Source organism: Achroia grisella, unplaced genomic scaffold, assembly GCF_030625045.1.
Source record: "Achroia grisella isolate CSIRO2021 unplaced genomic scaffold, CSIRO_AGI_Agris_v1 utg3071, whole genome shotgun sequence".
Lineage (NCBI taxonomy): Eukaryota > Metazoa > Arthropoda > Insecta > Lepidoptera > Pyralidae > Achroia > Achroia grisella.
The window spans coordinates 129,842-155,598 of NW_026712790.1; the positions used below are offsets into that span (position 1 = coordinate 129,842).

At 33.5% G+C, this 25,757-nt stretch overlaps 1 protein-coding gene across 2 annotated transcripts in view; it reads right to left on the reverse strand.

The window, feature by feature from the left end:
• Positions 1-401: 401 nt before the first annotated feature.
• LOC131843379 (uncharacterized) overlaps positions 402-25,757 on the reverse strand; it is a 138,956-nt gene continuing 113,600 nt past the window's right edge. For both annotated transcript variants that reach the window (XM_059192008.1, XM_059192007.1), the window contains 2 exons: positions 3,723-3,817; positions 402-1,464 (listed from right to left, as the gene is read on the reverse strand). In XM_059192008.1, the coding sequence (XP_059047991.1) occupies positions 942-1,464; positions 3,723-3,817 (618 nt within the window). In that variant the 3' untranslated portion in view covers positions 402-941. The remainder of the gene's footprint in view (positions 1,465-3,722; positions 3,818-25,757) is intronic.

Here is a 25,757-nt window from a genome sequence, read left to right on the forward strand (position 1 = left end):
TTAATTGATAATTAACAATACTAAATGTTTTTAATACACAATTGCTTATTTAGAGCAGAATGTAATTTACTGAGTAAAAAAGAGAAAAAACTTAAAAGAAGGATGAAGTAAAATGAACATTTTTAATTTAAACGTAAATCGCAAATGATATCAAATTTGACAACTATCAATATAAGTCTATAAATATAAATTTCAATAGAATAATAATTAACATTATTGTTTCAGACACTGACGGATAATGTAAGGAGATATTACATTAAGTAATTATATATTAATATAGTATATGACTACAATAATTATTACGACAATAAACAAATTTTAGCTATTTCTGATTTTTATTTTATTTAATATATTGTATTAAATTCGCAAATTTGATATCAATAAGGAAAGTAATAATCGATACGAGCGATCGATTATGATGTTAATAATAATGTTTTGGCGCCAATTACTTTATCTGCTCCATCTTGGTTTGGAAATATTTATAATGGCAACATTGAAAGTAATTGTGATGTAACTTACAATTGATCACTTTAAACATGTGAGCGTGATGTATACGTATTAGCTACTTAACATGTATGTGTGTATAAATATAAAAATCGCATAGATTCATCGCAATATTTAACATTTTAATGTATTATAAGGCACGGTATTTCATTTCATAAGATCGCTGACACTAATACTAAAACAATGAAGCGTAATTAAATAGACGTAATTTTCCAAAAATAAATACAGTAAAATACACCGATAGTCGCCAGCGAGACCACTTGTACAATATCGGTAACGTAAATATCGATCAGACTGTACTTCCATCTGATAGACAAGAGTTTCAACTTGACAATTGTAGTGTCGACCAAATGCAAGTACAGCCAACCACGTAATACTAAACCGGGAAGTTTTAATTTGTTCAATATCCCACTTACATCACTAGGACACAACTAACATCAGGTTTCGTCTTCTTCCTCGAGTCTCTTGTTTTTCCTCCTCTGCCGATGTCGCTCTAGCCGCTTCTTGTGGGCCGTTTTCCGTTTAGGAGTTATTTGGCACTCGCAACCTGCACGCACTTTAACATAGTCCATCGACCAGTCCCCGGAGCCGGGGACCGCGAAGTGGCCCTCGGTCCTCGGATGGGGCATCTCCGTGGTGGTCGTATACCGCACTAAAGCATATGAGTATGAGTATTTTTGAACGCACCTCGATTGGTTATACACTCGCGGGTCTACGAAGCGACATGGTCGGTCGACCACTTCAGGAGCACACGACAGTTCATACAACCGCTGTTTGTTCTCACCGTCCTCGTATAACTCTACGTAGAGGCCGCCGAAGGTACGCCCGCCCTTTTTGGCCACCATTTCGAGGACGGAGGGGCAGCACTCGACCACCTCCCGCTCTCGGCGCAAGATGGAGCTCATCTCGCGCCAGTGGGAGCGTCTCCACGCCGCTGTTGAGTCCAGCTCTTCGTCCGTCCTGGAATAAATAAATTATTTGTGACACACAGGTAATATAAGTACACAGGTCGTAAGATTCAGTAACGGGCACGAAACTCCTCTGGTGTTTCAGGATACGGTAACCGTTTCGAGGGTAGGTACCACGCACGTGACGCAGATGTCCATAGGCTACGGTAACCGTTCCCCATCAGATGGGCCGTATGCTTGTCACCATTGTAGTCTAAAAAAAATTTGGTCGTATATATCTTTTTATATACATGGAATGGCAAATTAAACAAGCTGAAGATACACGTGATGGTAGGTGGCAACCGTTAACTATAATAATTATTCTTGGTTAATTCACACAGCGCCATCTAGTCCAAAACTAAGCAGAGCTTGTGTTATGTGTACTAGAAAACTGATATAAATTCATTTTTTGTAAATACATACAAAACAGTCAAACCCATATAAACAATCATACTCACGAATACAAACGTTTGTACTGTGCGAGGAATCGAACCCGAGACTATCAGAAGAAAAGCGGTGTGCTAAATCGCTAGATATTTGAGATTGTCATAGACATCACGTTATCATCTGATACCACTCTCGGTTGACATTCGGGATCTTTTACCCTTTTAACTTCCTCAGACTAAAGTCTAAAAAAATCTAAGTATATGTATCAGTTGTCTACCTACCCATAACACAAGCTCTGCTTAACGTGGGACTAGATGGCGCTGTGTTAATTATGAATTGAAAGGGTTCTTTATTTATTTATCACCAGCTGTTCCCGCGACTTCGTCCGCGTGGCATTTAACTTTATTTTTCTAAAATAAAACTTAGGCTAAGTTACGCCTTATTACATCAGCTACCTGCCAAAAAAAGTCCCGTCGAAATCGGTCCAGCCATTTAGAGATTTGCCGGAACAAACAGATAGACAGACAAAAATTGGTAAAAATATTATTTTGGTGTATGTACCGTATATATTCATATGCATGTAGTAAAAAACGGTTATTTCAATATTACAAGCAGACACTCCAATTTTATTTATATGTATAGTTTATATTTATTAGAGCTATGTAATCTCGCATATGACTTATTGTAATACGATATGGTTATAATATTTCTATGCTACCAAACGATAGTATTAAATAAATAGCCATAACTGTCTAATACTTTCCAAAACGATTCCAGTATGGAATTAGTTGTGACATTAACACTTGCACTTGTTCATCGTTACGCCCACGCGTTAACACGCCTGCGACATTTTACTACTATCACATATCAGGTATCATATCACAATAAAGTCGCAGGACTTTATTTTTTTTATGTGTGATTATGGAATGGTGTACCCGCCTGCGCTAACGGTTTACGCTGGCGGGGCACCAGTGGAGGATGATAAGATGAGCATGAGGTCAGGTCAGTTAGCCCATCGTGACAAATTCACCAAGAATTTATCACGATGTTTTCCAGGGGGAAGCGCGTGGAGGTCAACCTGACTTGGTACATTGCTAGCAATGGAATCATCAGTCCACATTACTAACAATCCCCTTTCCCTCCCGCAGGGGATATCTAGCTAGGGGGGGGGGCTATCACATATCAGGTATCATATCACAATAAAGTCGCAGGACTTTATTTTTTTTATGTGTGATTATGGAATGGTGTACCCGCCTGCGCTAACGGTTTACGCTGGCGGGGCGGGGCACCAGTGGAGGATGATAAGATGAGCATGAGGTCAGGTCAGTTAGCCTATCGTGACAAATTCACCAAAAATTTATCACGATGGTTTCCAGGGGGAAGCGCGTGGAGGTCAACCTGACATGGTACATGGCACATGGTGCAGGCGGGTGCAACATTCCATTATCATCCTTTAAAAAAAAACACGAAGGTAGGGAAAAAAAAATTGTTGATTATAGGCTCATCCGTCATACTCGTGAACGGGTGCTGCTCGTGGGGACTGGTCTGTTCAGAATACGAACACTGATTAGACTTTTTGCTTTTGCAATAGCATATGCTGGTGGTCACTTTATTCTCCCAAATTTGAATTTAAATGAATCAATCATTTATTTGAATTGAATACGAGCTGAGTTTCTTGTCAGATCTTCTCATCTGAAATCATTCTGTATTGACGCTAAATTTGCAATATCATAAGAGTCTGTAATAGAGCTACATGAATAAAGATATTTTGAAATTTTGAATTAATAATTATACAAAAATACTTGACGTTCAATAGCGGCTAAAATGTCCTACTTAAATAAATTATTTTTGATTTGATTTGATTTGATTTGATTTGATACTCACTGCATGCGGTGTGGATGGTGTTGTTGGGGCGAGTGACGAACACGGCTCACGTTGGCCATCACCTCGCCCGCGCCCCCCACTGCACCACACAGCACCTGAAACCATAGATTGCATCTCTGTACACCTTCCCTTAATAGTACAATTAAACAAATATGTTAAATAAACATAAATAAATTAGTAGGAGCAATATGAATAATAATAATCTCAGGACAATTCACACAGCGCCATCTATACCCAAGTTAAGCTAACTAAAGCTTGTGGGTACTAGATAACTGATACAAATAAATAGATATTTTTTTCTAAATACATACATATTATACATAGAAAACACCCAGGCTGACACAAACAATCATACTCGTGAATACAAAAGTTTGTACCTTGCGAGAAATCGACTCGCGACCATTTGTTTTCTATGTATATACATAAATTACGTATGTATTTACAAATAAAATGTATTTATGTACTTATATATGTACCATAACACAAGCTCTGCCTAGTCTGGGTCTTGAAATGACGATGCGTGAATTAACTTGAGTTAATATGAAAATTTCATGTAACCTATTAATTGTCTTGACCCTAGCAAGGAATTTATGATTTGCGAGTTCAAATCACAAATTCCTAGATCTACAATCGTGATAGTAGTCGTAATTAATGCTAGTGTACTAATTATGATCAATATCACATATACAAACGTTATAAATAGTCCGTTATTGCTTGCGTATCTAACTACGATAAGTATATTCAATACATCACTATATCTCCTGATTTCGAGACTGATAATATTAACAATAAGGGTAATTACAATACAAAGCATGTAATTAATCAATTTGTTGACCTCAGTAGTCTTTTGGTTTAGTATACTTCCTTACGTAGCTTCGATTCTCGCTCGATACAAATATTGGTGTTTTCTATGTACATTACGTATGTATTTACAATAAATTTTGTATCAGCTATTTAGTCTCCATAGTACAAGCTTGTGAATTGTGCTAGGTTATTATTATTATTACCATCGTCATCATATTTATCTCTCTTTTCTTAGTTTCCGCCGGTTTTATGTTATAATTAGTTTTATTCCTTTTTCCTTCTTCAAAGTAATTTGATGTTTTATCAATTTTGAGTAACGAGTCACGCCAATCAATTAATTCTATTACCTTCATGTCTTTATAGAGTTTACAATATACATTTTTACTATTATTAATTTCCAATTTAAAACGTACTCTGGCAAAACTCGAAGTGACTCCCGCTGTGCTTAATTACTGTATCACAACCAAGATATATTTTAGTTGTGCTACATTATGCTTGTTATATTATAGCGTTGATTTTCAGTTAAAGTCCTTCATCAGTATTCATTGAACATTCCTCATAAGCGTTTATATATATATTTATTATATGTATATTTGTAGTCAGCACAAATGTCATCTTCTTCCCTATCAGTCTTCATGTCTGAGCTTACTTTCCTCTTATACATGTTATCTTCCACACAATCCCTCCATATGACGACCTCGGTGGTCTAGCGGTCAAGCACACCGCTTTACGACCGATGGTCGCGAGTTCGATTCCTCGCACGGCACAAACATTTGTATTCATGAGTATGATTGTTTGTATCGGTCTGGGTGTTTTCTATATATTTATGTATTTACAAAAAAAATATCTATGTATATGTATCAGTTATCTAGTACCCATAACACAAGCTCTAGCTAGCTTAACTTGAGTCTGGATGGCGCTGTGTGAATTGTCCTGAGTTTATTATTATTATTATTATTATTATATTTTTTATTTTGATCATCCTCGTCCTTTCCATTGAAGACTTTCATTAAAGTTTTTCTTCACTTATCATCATCTGCTTCTTCCTTATCCTATTTATTTGGTCGGTGTAATGTTTTTCTCTTCCATTCATCACTGATCGTAGTCATCTCGTTATTGACTTATATATTTATAAATCTTTCTAAAACTCTATCTTTCAGTACCATATATACCTACGTGCGTAAACCACGTTCGTTTTATTTAAAAACTGCGACTCAAATCGCCTTAACAATGTTATGAAACGACGTCTTGTAATATGTTACAAAGATACATTACAGATATGTTCGTATATTAATTTCATTCATAATAATACACACGTAAGGTTGAATATTAAATGTTTGCAGCATTAGCATAATCGAGTTGCAGACGAAACAAGCGATTTACGCGCGTCAAAACAACGATTAAGTTTAGATTTCGAGACGAATATGAATCCATTGTTATTAGTAATGGGAATTTATGTTAATGGATATTTTATCTTTGAATGTAATGGACTGACTTCTGGTGAGTTTCTTATGACTCATTCAAACTTAGTATTGTTAACTAAATAATAAGCCCACTTCTTACTAATATTATAAAAACGAAAGTTTGTGAGTATGGATGCATAGATATATGAATGTTTGTTACTCTTTCACGCAAAAACTACTGAACGGATTTTAATGAAACTTTACAGTAATATAGCTTATACATCAGAATATATAGGCTATAAATTTCACAGGAGTGAAATAGCGGGCACAGCTAGTATATTATAAACAAGAAAGTTTGCGAGAATATATGTATTTTTTGTTGCTCTTTCACATAAAAAATATTGGATGTATTAGGATGGAATTTAGCAGGATAGGGGCGGAGCCCAATTGAGACACGTTATGTAATCATTATATTAGCTATTTGTATTTTACTTTTGAAATTCCTTAAATAATTAATATCCGTAACCGAAATTATCCGAACTAACGGATAATCCGAAATAATTTCATATCCGCATCCGTATCCGTATCCGAAATTTCATATCCATAACATCCCTGGAATTTAGTATGCAGATCGACCATATCCTATGTACTAACATTGCCCGGTCGATTACGGTAATAATGGTTAACCTCCCGATCTCTCGGAGAGCAATAATTATATTTTTCTGAAAAAGTTAGAACTCCCTGTCTTGGATTAAAAAAATAAACATGTTTATTCGTTCAATTTCGGTTTATAATGTTTCATGCGACCGTATTGAATATGGTGGAGTATAGAAATCAACCGAATGAGCATTTCTTTAATTAAATAAATTAAAAAATCGATTACATTACTGATTACTGGACAAGTGTTTTTATGGCTTTATTATATTACATATTAGTTTATTTATTTCATTATTTATTTATTCATAACAATAATTAATGTGTCGAATTTCAAAATACAAAATTAAATCTAAATCTAAAATAACAATGTCAAAATAATAATATAACATTATAACAATAAAATCAATAATAGTAATACCAATAATAATTTCCAAATTGAGCCACAGTAACGGTCATTCATCCAAAAATTCGTCAACGGAATAAAAGCATTTTTTTAATAAATATTTTTTAAGTTTACTTTTGCAATTGTTTTTATAAATATAGTATATGTATATCTGATGATTGTTGACATTTTTATATTGTATAATTGCTACTACTATTGTAATATATATTTATCATTGTGCATAAGATATTAATTTTTAATTATATGATATTATTATTCAATTGTAACATATTCAAAAATTGCATGCCTATAAATTGGGGCAATTAAACAAGAACATTATCTGGACATATCTAACTGTTTTATGAAAATAAAATTAATTTCATTTCTACAGCAGAGCTACAAGTTTGTACTATCAGCCTTCATTTTTCGTGTAAAAACTTTTGAAAAATATGAAAAACTGTTGGAGACAAAATAAATATAAATTGAAAAATTTATTCATTTATTATATTCTTTTAATAACAATCTGATAAAATTCTTAAACTTAAAATTCTTCCGGGTTGGACGTCTCTAGAGTTGGTAATACAAAGTGTATTAAGCTTCAATGTAAGTAGGTATTACTTCGTTTTAAAAATAGGAAATTGTACAGTTCATAAGTAATGCACGTTGTTGTGAGAATTTTATGACTTTCTTATGTATTTCCTATAATGCGGGCGGATTTCCATCAGATGTGGTATTTTTATTAGTAGCGATAAAAATATATTTTATTTACTTCAATATTAAATCCTGTAGTAAAAATTTTAAAACTGAATAAGTTTCTACAGGATTTATGGTATATATATCTACATACCTATAATATTTTTGGCCTTTAGTCTATGGGTTAAACATCACTTACTTCTATTGATCGCATACATTATATTAAAGGAGACATGTATCGTTACAACAAGGCCTTAGGCCTTATAGCTGAAAGCAATCTTTTCATACCTGTATAAAAACTAATTCCGGAAAACTGCATTTGAAAGGAATGAAGCTCAATACCGTCACTCCGAGACAGACAGCGGATAAATATTTACACAACAACCTAATTATTGTTTGGTACCGCATTTAGATTCGTGTTAACTGAGTGCCAACGATTGATAGATATAGGCCGTGTTTGAATCTGATTGATCAATAGAACAACAACAGTCACTTGTACAGTCATCACCAATCTATAATAACTAGTGGTCGACCAGTGGTCAACCAGTGGTCGAAAGGCGCATAATTAATTTTACATGTATTAAGACTATAAACAAATAATAATATATAAAAGAATACTCTTTTGTTTATTGTTAACTAGCTATTGCATGGTGCACATGTATTATACATAATAAACCTTCCTCTAGAATCACTCTAACTATTAAAAAAACCGCTTCAAAATCCGTTACGTAGTTTTAAAGATTAAAGCATACATATGGACAGACAGCGACAGCGACATTGTTTTATACTATGTAATGATGGCAATGAAATCTGTGGTCATATTGAGAATATATTAATATTGTTTATCTTTAATATTATATGTTCATAGTTTTACTGTATTTTAAAGAAAGAAAGAAAGAAAGAAAGAAACTTTAAATTTATTATGGTCGATATAATAACAATAATAATAATCTCAGGACAATTCACACAGCGCCATCCAGACCCAGGTTAAGCTAGCTAATGCTTGTGTTACAGGTACTAGATAACTGATACAAATAGATATTTTTTTTCATAAATACATACATACTCGTATTATACATAGAAAATACCCAGACCGATACAAACAATCATACGATATGCCTATATATATGGTGTGTGTCAAATTGTAGTATATACTTTACATACATTGTAGTATGTTAACATTAAACACATTTTTTACCTATTTTATGCATAATTTCGAAAAATATTAGCATTCCTAACTCCTTCTCTATGTAAACTATTAAGAAACTTCATACGGCTTTGCCCGCGGACTTTACAATTTCAATAATTTCTGAAACGACTAGAGCAATTTTGACAGGATTTTCATCCGCAATAGCTAATTTTACAAGGAGTAACTAAACTTTAATAAAATAAATTTTCTAAAATTAAAGTAACCTATACTTTAATTATAGAAATTTTATTTAATTTCATAAAAAAAAAGGTTAATTTAACGCACACGAAGTCGCGAGTAACAGCTTAGTCTAAAAGTAACAAAGCATTCTGCTCACCGTTTACCGCACAATAATGCGTGCAATGAACCTACTACCAATAATACGGGAAGCTTTTATGCCCTTTTTACGATTGCATCTAGACGCAAAAATAACAGTTTGAATGGAGTTGTGATATTGTAGCGGATTAGTTTGATACAGGCTATTCGCTCGTAAAGCTAGCTTGTTGAGATAACCATGTTGTTGTATTGATCAATGAATAATAATATAAAACTAAATAAGTACAGTACAGTATCTAAAACTAAATAGGATTAAACTAAAAAATAACCAAGATGCTTTAGTAATATTCTTTTATTTTATTTAGGTCAACAAACAATGTATTAATTAGGGACTTTTATCATAATAATTAACTTTCATAATGTTGAAACTTATAATTAAGAACCTAAAATTAAAAAGCTTAAAAAAATATATAATATGATGACTAAAATATATTATTAAAAGGGGTCCCTTTAGGCTAGTATAGCTAGACTAATTCTTTGTCCAAGGTAGCTGCCAGCTCTTCGGTCTTCTGTGATGTCGACTAACCTTTTCGTTATTTCTGTGAAAAGTCTTATAGCGCTAGGACCCCACGGACCAAGGGTCTCGACACCGAATGGGACAAATTCATATTCGGAGCCTAGACCCCTGTATTTACATATTTTGGCTTTTTCAGCCGCTTCACATGCCGCACCAGCTCTGTTGTTCCATGTAGATGGGATGGGACAAGCGTGTCTGCACAGGTTGTATCCCATACCAGCACCCGGCCCATCTTCCCATCTATATTTATTAATTAATCTTACTATATTATAAACGACAAAGTGTGTATAGAGTTCCGTTCATTAATATAAAAAAAATACAAAGAAACTTCACTTGTTACCAACTCATTCATTTACAGAGAAGAAACTTCTAGATTTTAAATCAAATCAAAATATCTTTATTCATATTGGTCTATTACAGACTCTACGATATGTCAAATTTACCGTCATACGTCAGTTCGAAGTGCTTTCGTGCTAAGAACAACTGACAAGAAACTCTGGTTGTATTCTTTTCAATACTACGTAATCTTATTAATTTTTACATATACAGAATCCTGTAGATCACTATAAGTTTACTAATTAAGCGATTAATAATCGAATAGATAACAAAAGACATAATATCCGACAGTACATATCATTACATAGTATAAAACAAAGTCGCTGTCGTTGTCTGTTTGTCCCTATGTATGCTTAAATCTTTAAAACCACGCAACGGATTTGTAGCGTTTTTTTAATAGATAGAGTGATTCAAGAGGAAGGTTTATATATATAATACATGAACACCCGTGCGAAGCCAAGTCGGGTAGCTAGTATTTTTTTTTTTAATTTATTTATTATTTTTTTTTTTTATTTCATTTTATATTAAATATTCACAAGTCTGGACGACGGTGTGGCCAATAAATTGATATATCACAGAGACATTCGCGTAAAATGAACCAGATAAGTATTATAAAAAAAATATTTAGTGATGAATTAGGTTTCTCGGAACTCATTAGCGTATCGGTTTTAACATACCGTTCAGAGATCAAACGAAAGTAGGGATGATCGATATTGGAGAAACATCGATATCGAATTCGATCTATAATATCGATATATCATAAATATCTATTTCTCTTTAGCTTTTGTTTTTTATTAGATCGCTAATAATAATAATTTGTTCACATTATTCATTCATCTGGTAGGAAAAAAATATTAATACAAAATTTGTATATTATCTTGGGTTATTAAAAATCTAAAATACAAATTAAAAATCATACAAAAACTTAACGTTTATAAGCAAACGTCAAGTTTTTTGTATTTATATTTTAGGCAAAAATGTCCTACATAAAAAAATTATTTTTAATTTTCATTTTAGATATTCAATAACCTAGGATTACATACACAGCTCTATCTAGTCATAAGCTAAGCAGAGCTTGTGTAAGAACTACTGATAGAGATACTCAAGTACATTTTTTGCATACATAAATTTATTTTTTTTATCGATTTTAAATACTTAACATAGATTACAAAATATCGATGTTTTTCAACTACACATCGAGTTTTCTTTATCTATTTTAAATACTTAACAGATTTTAAATTATCGATGCTTTTTCTACGAAACATCGAACATTAGGGATGTTATAACACAGAATTCAAAATATCGATGTTTTTCGACCCAAACAACCCTAAACTAACAACCTTAATCGAACCATTCGAAATATCAGTGATGTGGTATCGATAGTTCGAATGGAGATTTTCGTGGATGGTAACTTATAAGTTTGTTAATTTGTAATTAGCGGGAAACGATATCGATTTAATTTATTGTTATTACAATCGTCTAACGATTGGAATACGGACACTGGGCGTCGTAAAAATGGAGATTGGTCGCGGAACGCATGTGAATGGTGGATTATGTGTTCGGCTGCCAACTGGCTTGGTGCGAGTTAAGTGCGAGCGTAATTTATTTATATGCGGGTTCCGTAGCAATTCTGAACGACGAAGTTGATATATGTATATGGAAATACTGTGGTTCTTTCTATGCTGATATTATAAATTCCAAAGTGTCTGTCTGTCTGTTAAATTTTTACGACGAAATGGTTGAACGAATTTAAAGCAGAATGGTAATGTCTATAGTGAAAGAACAGAACATCTATACTAATATTATAAATTCTGTGTTTGTCTGTTACATTTTTACGACAAAATGGTTGTACGAATCTTAGTGAAATTTGAAATGAGGGTAGATTATATTCAGGCAGATTTTGCCATACTGAAGAGGAAATGGCACTACATATCCTATGTGGTTGTAGCCCACTTATGCATAAACATAATATCTCATTTGGAAACTTTACAGTATCCTGAGGAGATAAAAACCATCGCTCCTAAGAATATCCTTCAATTCTTGTCCCTAACGGATCTAGGTAGCCTACTCTGAAAAAGAGCGAGCACAATAGATCTATGTAGGTGCTACAGGTCCAAGCATTTGACAATAGCCCAACCTGGGGGGAAGGGTATTGTTAGTAATGTGGATTGATAACCATTGCTAGCAATGTACCATGTCAGGTCGACCTCCACGCGGTTCCCCCTGGAAACCATCGTGATAAGTTCGTGGTGAGGTTGTCACGATGGGCTAACTAACCTGACCTCATGTTCATCTTATCATCTCCCACTGGTGCCCCGCCAGCGTAAACCGTTAGCGCGGCGGGTGCACGATTCCATTATCATCCATAAAAAAAAAAAATAGCCTAACCTGGGGGGAAGGGTATTGTTAGTAATGTGGATTGATAACCCCATTTCAGGTCGACCTCCACGCGGTTCCCCCTGGAAACCATCGTGTTAAATTCCTGGTGAATTTGACGATGGGCTAACTGACCTGACCTCATGCTCATCTTATCATCCTCCACTGGTGCCCCGCCAGCGTAAACCGTTAGTGCAGGCGGGTGCACCATTCCATTATCAACCCTCAACAAAAAATAGCCCAACCTCCCAATAAAAAAAAATATGGCTATAGGATACTGGGGAACCCTAATTGGTCTCACAGCAGATCAATGGAGCAAAGTTTAACGTAGAAACGTCATGTAGATGCAGATAATACCAGTACAGTTAACATTTCCCACAAACTGGCAACGGAAGGTATCTTGTGGTGACTTTTGAACCAGTACACGATGACTAAAATTTGGGTTAATACAGAGTATATATATATTGTGGTTTACAGATAACATATAGTAACTAGCAGTCCCGGTAAAAGTTGTTTAGTTATATAAATTAATATGGCTATTAAAAAATAGGGGTGGTAGAGGGGTGAAAATTTTGGATTATATGTATGTATCATAAAACATATTATTTATATAGTTATTTACATAAATGTAAAGAATTGTTTTCAATTTTTTTTTTCTTCTAATATTATTATCTTATTTCTACTCATGTGACTTGTGTGACGTGTGTACTTTATTTTTAGTATAACTCTCTTTCCTACGGTTGTCTGTAAGAGATTGCGTTAGCGATAAGACCGCCTTCTGTACCTTGTACTTTCTTTTATATATTGTTATATATATATATTTTATGTATCTGCTTTTAATATTGGTGCAATAAAGAATTATAAATGTTTTTTTTGTGTATAAAAAAAAATCGAATTTTTAAAAAAAAATATAGCTATTAAAAATAGTGGTTTATGGTAGAAGGCTGAAGATTTAGGGTCGTATTTTTTAATGCCGAATCATAAATAAAATTAAATAATAAATTATGACAAAAAAAAAATTCGCGTAGCACCCTTATCATTTAGGGTATAAAAAATAGATAACAACCTATTATCAGACATACCGAGTATACCATATATTTCCATGTTTTATTTTATACTAGCTGTACCCGCGACTTCGTCTGCGTGGAATTTAACGTTTTTTAAATAAAAGTAGCCTAAGTTACTCCTTATTACATCAGATACCTGCCAAAAAAAGTCCCCTCAAAATCGGTCGGAACAAACAGACAGACAGACAAAAATTGTAAAAAACGTTATTTTAGTGTATGTATTTTCTTATGCATGTAGTAAAACACGGTTATTTCTATATTACAAATAGACACTCCAATTTTATTTATATGTAGGTATAATTGTATAGATTGAGTTTCCGATATTTCGACAGTGTTACTTACATACCAATATATTAGTTTAGTCGTTAAAGTCGTAACAAACATACAAACTTACTATGGCATTTACAATATTAGAATTTATATGAATACTTAATGAGAAGGTATACAGAAGTTACGAGGTGACAAAATTAATTTAGCAAAACATGAACAAGTCTGGCTTAAGTATCAATAAATATTATATTTTAATCACTACCAATCGTAATTCATACAAATTAAATCTTCTTAAATATTAATAATCTTAATCTTAATAATATTATAAACACCAAAGTTCAACATCCATACTCAGATGTTTGTATTTCTTTCACGTAAAAGCTACGGAACGGATTTTGGTGTAACATTACAGTAATATAAGATTTTGATGTATAAACTTATATTACACATTACTCTTGTAAGTAATCATTATATAGTATAAAACAAAGTCACTGTTGCTGTCTGTCCGTCGCTATGCTTAAATCTTTAAAACTACGCAACGGATTTTGAAGCGGTTTTTTTAATAGATAGAGTGATTTAACTGGAAGGTTTATATGTATAATACATGTACACCCGTGCAAAGTCGGGGCGAGTAGCTAGTAATATTATAAATGCGCAAGTTTGTGAGTATGGATGGATGTTTGTTACTCTTTCACGCAAAAACTACTGAACAAATTTTGAATCGTTTTTTTAATAGATAGAGTGATTCAAGAAGAAGGTTTATATTATACTAGTAAAGTAATTAAGTAAGTAATAAAGTAAGATCGACGTTCCGGATTGTATCTGGCGCGAAGGATTTTCCTAGCAATTCAACGTGGAAATGCTGTGAGCGTTATGGGAACCTTTTAAGCCAAGATACGATACGGAACAATCTTAGCAATTAACTTTTAAGTTTTTTTTATTGTATTTAAAAAAATAATATATATAAAACAAAAGTAGTAAGTCTATATTATATATAATACACCCGTGCGAAGACGGGGTAAGTAGCTAGTTGGATATAACTTAAAAAGATATTATGTAAATATAATGATAAATGTCAAGTAAGGCTTTATACATATTGAAATGCAATCAAATTTTATTGCAATAAATAAGAATAGTGTATTGGGTAGTAATGGGGAGACAGCATTTAAAATATGACAGAAATTGGGTAATAACTACATTTTAAATGTATATTTATAAAAACGTGAATCTAGAATTGCATAATAATACCATAAAATTGAAAATATGTTTGTGTTACCTTTTTGGAGCTTAATTAAAGTTCTACTACTAATATTTTTAAGAGACAATATAAAAGAAGGAAAGGAAGACAGCGTCGTAGATAGGAAGATGATATTAAAAATTTAACGGGACACGTGGACAAGAGTAGCGCAGAATCGCATTCAATGGCGAACTCCAGGGGCCTATGCTGGACAGCAAGACAACTTTTAACTACCGGTGTTAAGTAATTAATTTAAGATAAATATTATGTAAGAAAGATTGTTAAATATTATTTTTTATTATTATTTTTTTTCCAAAAATTCTCATCTGGCAGAAGCACAGTCGGCCGGAGTTCAGGACCCCAAGGAGAGAAACCGGCGTACAATGCGGGCAGAATCTAACAGGACCGCTTTCTGCATCTTTCCCGGGAGTGAGCCGCCTCGGAATCCCAACCGTCTGAGATGTTGTTCCAGACTGGTTGGGATAAGACCAGACCGTTCACCGACATAACGATTGGAATGATTTCGGTGGACATCACCCCCCACATTTCGGTCACCTCGTGAGCCAGGTCGAGATATTTCCTCTTTTTCTCTCGTATTATTATATATTATTTCTCAGCTATAGCTGGTTTTGTAGAGACAAGGACGAGTTGATATATTATATTATTATTACTAATCTTATTATTATTATAAACGCGAAAGTTTGTGAGTATGGATTGATGTTTGTTACTCTTTCACGCAAAAACTACTGAATGGAATTTGATGAAATTTTCCAGTAATATAGCTTATACATCATAATAACACGTAGACTATAAAATTCATGCGGATGATATCACGGGCACAGCTAGTTACAATACATAAAAAGCACCGTCCGCATTCCGAATGGTATTCATAAAATTTTTATTCTCTATTTGTGTTTTTAAAGGCGTCATTATGAAGTGCAAACTTATGTGAATATTTTTTTATATATACGTTTTTTCTTACATATTATTATTAATTTATATTTATACTAGCTTTTGCTCGCGGCTTCGCTCGCGTTAATTTATCCCCTTAGGGGTGGAATTTACCAAAATCCTTCCTTAGGGGATGCCTACGTCGTAGCTTATGCATGCAAAGTCTCAGCCCGATCGGTTTAAAATTGACAAAGTTTCATATAAACTTTCATCCCCTATTTTATCCCTTTGGGGATAGAATTAATCAGAATTCTTTCTTAGCGGTCTACGTCATAACATCTACCTGCATGCCAAATTTCAGCCCGATCCGTCCAGTGGCTTGGGCTGTGCGTTGATAGATCACTATGTCAGTCACCTTTGAGTTATATATATTTAGATAATATTTATATTTTTTTAATAATAAATTGTGTGCATCCATATTATGGGCCCTATTGGTAATCAGCTCCGGAGAATATGTTTGCAACTTTATGCTGAGTTGTAGTCCATATTGACTCTGTTTTGTAATGTGTGTAAAATGTTATTTATTGTTATTGGTGTGGATCAATAAATTATATTTCCTTCCTCTCTTCTATACAAAGATTGTATAATTAAGAACACACACATAAATACAGACATGGGCTACTTTTTATCTAAAAATAACAAGTAAAGTCGCGGACTATTTCTAATATTCTTATAATCATGACTAAATGACTGAACTGATTTTAACGCAATTCAGCGTGAAGATACATTATATCAGGATGGACAGAGTTTACCATTTATCTAATAAAGACGGAGTCACGGGAAACAGGCATAGCTGAATAAACAACTGTAAAAGCCAAAACAGATCAATCACTGAAACAATGTTGCCATATATTGCACTATATGACCGATTGTCATAGATATCGAATACGATCACAACCAACTGTAATTGTGTATGCTCAGTTGCTCAGTTTGTTATAACATTTACTGTTCGCACAGATTATATTTACAGCTCACCGAATACCCCCTCCGATCGATCCCCTTGCAATTCGAACTGGGATCGAAGTTAGAACGGGATGAAGGAGGTTCGAATCCTCAAAATCTTCCATAATCCTATACTTAGTTTATTATACATTTCTTGTTTGCATACATTATATATCTAGACTGATAGTTAACCTAAAGTCCCCTCCGATCAATCCCGCGTCCAATTCAATAACAGATTGAAATTACGCCGGCCTGAGCCGAGGTTCGAACCCCTAGCGGTGCCCTCAGACTAAAGTCATATCCGTCAGGCTGGAGTTGGCCTTCAGCCGATCCATAACTCCTTCTGCGGGTTTGGAGTGCCATCTGCACTCGCCCCCTATCGTTCGGTGAAGTTGTAAAGGCCAGCTGAGGTCAAGTCTTTAGCAAAAGTTAACTTCAATTATTGCCACCCGCGTGAAATTTAGGCTATGTGTTATTCTGATGTATATATTACTGTAAAGTTACATCAAAATCTGTTCAATAGTTTTTCCGTCAAAGAGTAATAAACATCCATCCATACTAGAAACTTTCGCGATTATAATATTAGTAAGAGTGGAAACATAAACGAAATGCGAACTTTTTGTTTGAAGTCGGTTAAAAGTTTTAATTTGACGGCCTCGGTGTTCTATTCGTTTAGCATACCGCATTACTTCCGATGGTCGCGGGTTTGATTCCTCGCACGGCACTCATGAGTATGATTATATCGGTCTGTGCACGAAAAAAATATTTTATACATAAAATTTTCGTGTCACAGTTTTCTTTCCCATACTCCTCCGAAACGGCTTGGCCGATTCTCATGAAATTTTGTGAGCGTATTGAGTAGGTCTGAGAATCGGTCAACATCTATTTTTCATCCCCCTAAATGTTAGGGGTGGTCCGCCCCTAATTTTTTTTTATTTTAAGGCAAAACAACTTTTGCTGGTACAGCTAGTATCTATATATTTGTATCAGTGATCTAGTACCCATAACACAAGCTTTAGCTGACTTAACTTGGGTCTAGACGGCGCTGTGTGAATTGTCCTTAGATTATTATTATTATTAAAAAGTATGTATAATAAACTGCCAGAATCTGCACTAAATCTGACAGAGAGGCAATTCAAATCTTATATTAAACAATTTTTGTGTAAGAAAGCCTATTACAGGATAGACGAATTCATAGACGACAACATAAAAAGTAAATAACTAGTTTATTAGCATACAACGTTATAATTTAATTTTCTCATTGCTTTCTTGATTTAATTGATTGATTTTAGAAATATGAAATCGTAGCGGTTTTTGTATTGATTGCCGCATGCATTCTTATGTAAAATGTGAATACTATAACTATCAGATAGCAATTGTAAGTAGCTTTGACGTAGTCTAGTGTTTTGAGTAGTCATGCTCACTAAAATGTCCAGACTTGTGGCGGCGTGGTGGGCCGGGTCATTGGGCTCCCTAAAATATGGTCGAGCGCAGTGATGGCTGGCTCATCCGTCATACTCGTGAACGGGTGCTGCTTGTGGGGACTGGTCTGCTCTAATCACTATGACTGATTTCCTCTTATTAATTGTTTAACCAGTTGGTTATATATTCAATATTTTTTCTATTTGAGTATTTAATAGAATTAGTGCTAATTGGTGGTTTGTATTCACACACTTAAACTTAAAAATGTAAAGTAATAATAAAATTATTTAAAAGAGCAACACGCAAGTTTCTTGTTCGTTCTTCTTGTGATGAGACAGCTTTCCGAACGAGCGGTAGATTAAAAAATGTAATGACTATTCAAAAGTGCTTCAATGTAAGTTTATTTGAATAAATGATTTTCTATTTCTATTTCTATGAGTTCATAAAGACGCTTATAAGTTGTAGATAAATTGTCGGCGGCACCACCGCACTCAGAATATGGTCCTACAGACAGCTGGCCTTCAATTTAATCAGGTTACTTAAAGAAGCTCATAATATATCCGACACCGTGGCCGATTGAACGTCAAACATTGCAAAGGGCCGATTATGTACGGATGCGCCGGCGCAGGCTCGAGTGAGATCGTCTTGATTAATCCCAGATTAAAATCACCTGACCACATATGATGTTATATATATCTTTTATATAAAATTCTCGTGTCACAATGTTTGTTACCATACTGCTCCGAAATGGCTTGACCGATTATGAAATTTTATATGTGTATTCAGTAGATTTGAGAATCAGCTACTATATATTTTTCATTCCCCTAAGTGATAAGGGTTGTTCACCCCTAATATTTTTTTTAAAATTTTGGACAAAATTTGTATTTTTTTATTATGTGGTATTAAAATATATATATTTAGATATATAATATATTTGCGAACTAACCATACTTAATGGATTTAATTATGATTAGTTAAAGTATTTTTTATATTGTAAAATTTTGATTTAATAATCATAAGAAGATTTAAGAATTTTTTGAAAAAAATTAATCATAGCCGCTGCTAAACGATAAATGCGAAATTATGCGTTTCTGTCTATTTATTATCTTTTCAATATTAGACGAATTTCCGAACGGAATTCTAAACTCGGTATACCTGTATATTTAGTACTACATAGTTCTACATCTTTTTAACACAATTATTGAAAAGTGAGCATAAACGGTCGGTTTTGGTTCGGCAAGTTATACCCCTGGTGTTTCAGGCGTTCATAGGCTACGGTAACCATTTACCATCAGATGGGCCGTATGCCTGATTGCCAACATCGTAGTATAAAAAAAAACATAACAATAAACGGAAATAGGTATATGAACTTAACAGACCATCTCAAGATGTCACTTCAGTTATTGGACGTATGTATGTGTATGAACATGTGTGTGTGTTTGAGTGTGTGTGAAAGTCTATGAGTGTGTTTGCGATGTGTGCGTATGAACGAGTTATCCGATTTTCAAGGAGTTCAAGTGATTAACCTATGTTGCACCCCACATAAAATAGTGTAATATATCTTAGAGTAATGAGCCAATTCTCTTCAGTCATATGAAACTTAATACCTTTGCATGGAGAGAGAATGGCGGAGTTATTGCCGTCTGCGACTTAATACGACAAAGTAAGCCGCTTAATCCGACAAGATTGTGATGTCACATAAATCAATTACGATTTCAATAGATCGGCGACCACATAAATTATGAGAATAATAACAATTCATATTAATCACATTGTTTTCATACTTACTAAAAATGGCGGGAACCAATGTTATATTTTTTTGTAATTTAAATTTAGAATTGGGAATAGTGCTTACAGTATCGTGCCATATATTTTTACAATCTCTTATTTATTTCATTTTATAGTCTTTCTTTTTATAATAAAACCGATTCTATTAGCTCCATTTTTATGTATAAAAATGGCGGGAACTATTGTTATATATTTTTTGTAATTTAAATTAAGAATTAGGAATAGTGCTTACAGTGTTGTGCCATATATTTTTACAATCTCTTATTTATTTCATTTCATAGTTTATCTTTTTAGAATAAAACCGATTCTATTAGCTACATTTTTATGTATAAAAATGGCGGGAACAATTGTTATATATTTTTTGTAATTTAAATCAAGAATTAGGAATAATGCTTACAGTATTATGCCATATTTTTATATTATTTCATATTTCAATCCCTTATTTATTTAATTTTATAGTTTTCCTTTTTATAATAAAACCGAATCTATAAGCTACATTTTTAAGTATAAAAATGGCGGGAACAATCGTTATATATTTTTTGTAATTTAAATTAAGAATTAGGAATAGTGCTTACAGTATTATGGTATATATTTTTACAAGCTCTTTTTTGATTAATTTATTTCATTTAGATGGTTTTCTTTTTATAATAAAATCTATTCTATTCGCTACTTTATTTGCATAAAAATGGCGGGAACAAATGGTTTTTTTTTAATTTAATTTAAGAATAAGGAATAGTGTTATTAATAATAATAAAAGATTACTAATAATAAAAATTAATTTATACATATTTAACTTGTAATGATAATGAAATAATTACAGTAATTTATAAAAGATTAAGATAATTTATATATATACATTCTTATCTATACGAATAAATAAAATTTAAGTGTCCGTTCGTAATTTTAAATTAACAGCTTATCACTAAATGCATATGAAAGTATACCTACATACACCAAAAATAATTTAATTAATTTTTGTCTATCTATTTGTTTGTTATTGCTAATAAAAAATCAAATAATAACTTTTTGTATGTCTCTCTGTTTGTTTATTTTGCTAACCTTTGAAACGACGGGACCGATTTTGACGAAACTTTTACTCGCAGATAGCTATTGTTAAAAAGAGTAACATAGACTACTTTTATTGTAGTAATTATATTTAATTTAATAAATATATACTCAAAGTAGACAAAGTAGCAGGTAACAGCTAGTCATTCAATAATTAGTGCAATATTTCACAAAACGGTTGGAAATCGACCGAATTGAATTTAGTATACATATTTGAAATCCATTCTTCAATACTCATTCATTCGGTCTTTTATTACGACTACTGAGCTACTTTTGTTCGGTATAATGGCAACACTGATTTGTCAATACAAACCTATACAAGCTTACCTCCTGGTGTGACTGTCCATTTAATAATTTCGTAATGTACACAGAAATAGTTGGTTTGTCCCAATTGAGTCGGAACACGGTTCTGTTCTATTTAGTGTGTAATTTATTGGTGAAACACTATTTCGGACTAAGTAGGGTAAAGTATTACAGTTTGGTTTTTTATACTAATAATATTTTATAGATGTATAAGCAAAAATAAATAAATGACGTTGGACAATTAACACAGCGCCATCTAGTCACAGTTTGTGTCATTGGTACTAGACAACTGATATATATACTTAGATATATTTTTTGGTAAATACATACATAATATACATAGAAAACACCATGACTGATAGAGACAATCATACTCATGAGGGAGAAGATGGATTGTTAGTAATATGGACTGACGTTGTTCCCCTGGAAATCTCCCCTGGATGGGCTTACTGACCTGACCTCATGTTCATTTTATCATCCACCACTGGTGCCCCGCCAGAGTAAACCGGTAGCGCAAGCGGAGGCACCATGCCATAAACATACATAAAAAAAAATATACTCACGAATACAAATGTTTGTGCCGTGCGAAGAATCGAACCCAAGACCATCGGAAATAAAGTGGTGTGCTAAACCGTTAGACCACCGAGGCTTTCAAAGTAAATGTAAAAACCATAAAAGGTGGTAATAGATATTTCAGTTTGTGGCCAGAAATGGCGGTAAGTAATATTTAATCGTTAGAATGCGCAAATATAAACGTACCATATAAATTGCATGTTTGTCGTAAATCTGCAACAATGTAACGTTCCTCGACAGCTAAATGCATTATTGACAGCTCTATTGTATATGTTGCTCAAGTTTCAACCAGTTACGACCTCGGTGGTCTAGCGGTTTAGCACACCGCTATACCGGGTTCGATTCCTGGCTCGGTGCAAATGTATTCGTAAAAATGATTGTTTGTATCGGTCTGGGTGTTTTTTATATGTATTTTGTGAATGTATTTACAAAAAAGTTGTTTCTATGTATTTTGAATGCGTAGCATTAATTTGTTTTATGAATAAAAATATTATTTATTAGAGAGATGTGAAAATAACATTACGGTGTTTTTATTTATCTCGACAACTTAACTATGATTTATACAAGTGGACTGAATCTGGATTATTGGCAAAAAACAGATAGTCAATAGGACTATCTGTTACGTAATAAGCAATTTTTTAATGGATTTTAATGAAATGGTGTACCTGCCTGCACTAGGTTTCACGCTGGCAAACCTCCAGTGGAGGATGATCAGATAAACATCAGGTTAGGTCAGGTAACCCATCATGATAAATTCACCAGGAATTTATTGCAATAGTTTCCAGTTAGAACGGTGGCCAATCCTTTACCCCCTTGTAGGGGTCCCCCCCCCCCAATGTTCAATGAAAATGGTATGGTGCACCCGCCTGCGCTAACGGTATACGCTGGCGGGGCACTAGTGGAGGATGATAAGATCAACATGGTCAGGTCTGTTAGCCTATTGTGACAAATTCACCACGAATTTATCGCGATGGCGCGAACCAGACACATTGCTGGCTATGGGGTTATTAGTCCAGTACTAACAACTCCTTTCACCCCTGTTCTTGTAGAGGACCTTGTTATTTTCTACCTGATCCGTGAACAGCGTGGAGATCAACCTGATATGCTACATTGCTGATTAGTCATTGGTCCAGTACTAACAATCGCCCCTCTCCCCTGTTCTTGTAGAGGACCTTGTTATTTTCTACCTGATCAGTGCATCACCATGTTTGCGGAGTCAGGTCCGTGTTATCAAAGCGTACCGTGTCAGGCCAATATTTGGTAAAATGTTTGTTCAAACACTATGTAGTTTATGTAAAACATTTGTTTAGACGCTTCGTTTCTTCGGGATCGATTTCCTGTTTGCTAACGATAAGGGTTTCATCAAACATTGTTAGGAATGTCTGACGTGGCGGCGTGTCACCGAGTGTGGGATTTGGAGTAGGGTTGTCCATCTCGATTAGATTTAATCGATGACTAGTCTTCTGAATCATGTTGATTCTATATTTTTACTTAATTATTTAATCGTTACTAACTAATGAGAAACTAATGTTTGACGTGGCGGCGTGTCACCGAGTGTGGGATTTGGAGTAGGGTTGTCCATCTCGATTAAATTTAATCGATGTCTTCTGAATCATGTTAATTCTATATTTTAACTTAATTCTTTAATTGCTACTAACTATTTAGCGTATCTTTACATTGTATAAAATTTGACGGACTGCGGTTTGGCACATTGTTTCCGACACACACATTGGTCGCGGGTTCAATTCCTCGCACGGTGCAAACATTTGTAATATTTAAGTGTAATTGGACACTTTTAGTTATTTATTTTTTTGTTAACTTATTGCTACTCTTGCGCCACTTACACTATTTTAGTAACGCTTTCTCTCCTAAGATTGTCTGGAAGAGTTTGCGTTAGCGGTACGACTGCATTTTGTACTTTCTTCAATCTTTTGGGTTTTTACTTTGTATCTATTTTTAATGTTAGTTCAATGAAGCATTTTACTAATGTTATAAATGTGGAAGTTTGTGTGTTCCTCTTTCACGGAAAAAGTATAGCGTACTGTAGTCTGTTAAACCGGTAGAGTCAATTTGTTTTACTATGTAATATTATGTTATCTGTGGTTTTACAAAAAGGCTGATCACCTGTATTCTATTTACATAAAAAAGAAAAAATAATAAAAGTCACACGCAATAGATTAAATAGCTCGTGTTATTGTTTTAATAAGCAATATTATAATGTGGAATATAAATTATTATCTATGTAATCTTTATTATACATATTTATTGTATTCAAACAGACTTTAGTACCTATCAGTCAATATTTAAAGGTTGACAATGGATATTCCCATTCTAAAAATGTAAAGAACTAACAGATTAATTAATTTTTTATTGTTGCTATAGTATAGCAACATATATAGCATAGTATATCCTATATCCTAACAACCGTTGCAAATATATCTGATTATCCGCTCCAGAGTCGCTGGATATCATTGTGGACCTAGTGCCTCTGGACGTGGACACATATATATGAATTAAGTATATATATCTGTATGAAAGTGGATGGATGTAAAGGGAGGGTACGCCCTAAGAAAAGATGGAGGAATTGTGTGAAAGATGATATGAATAAAAGAAGAGTATGCTCAGATATGACGACCGATAGAGATCAGTGGAAGAGAATGACATACTGCGCCGACCACAAATAATGGGATAAAGGCAAGGCAATGATGATTTTATAAGTTGGTTACTAACACAATATGGATGTAATCCGAATTAATTAATAAATAAGAATTACTGCTTCTATGTTTAGAATAGCACACAGGCGCTTGTATTTTAATACGTACATAAATTAAGTAATAGATTTGCCAATTGGAATTTTTACGGGATTTTTAAGTAACTAACATATTAGAAAGTGGTAATCCCCGCCCATTATCGTTGCTAATGGGCAACGGTGACTGTTGCCATCGGGCGGGCCGCAAACCTAATCTCATTCTAGTTGTTGATGATCTAGAGGTGGTGCCACTGATAACACGATAAAATCTCACAACACGATTAAACCATAAAAGTAATCATCAAAAGAATTTCAAGATATCTATCGTAAATACGTAATATTATGATTATTTTGTAATACATAATGCGTCTCGCCGATAATATTTATCTGTTTATTAATAACTATAAAAAAAGGAAATATTACGGAAATTTACTGAATAATTGCAACTCATGGTTTTAGAAAGTTATTTATCAGTAACTTATCATTTTTACGATATGAGGACATCCCCTCTTTATGGAGTTTTTGGACCCGCAAAAGAAATAGTAGAAGTATCAACAACTAAAGAGATCGATGGAACATCGTGGAATATGGCACGAGCACTACCGACAAGAGCGCGGCTATTAAATTAATTATGAGTGAAAAAAATAGTATATCTTTATTCAAATAAACTTAATATGAGCACATTTGAATAGTCACATTTTTTTTTATTATACTACACTGAAAGCAGTCTCATCATAAGAAGAACGAGGAAGAAACTTGTATGTTGCTCTTTTAAATAAATGGTGTTCAGTATTATAATTATAAGATTTTTTTGTGAAAAGGTATTGTACCTGAACATATTACAATGTTATGATGTATTTTTTCTCTTGGACAGTTATTCACAATTAAAAACAAACTAAGTTCTATAGTTCCCAATTGTATCTCTAATAGTTCTAATACATATATTAAAACTACTAGGACTACTAGAGAGGGTTA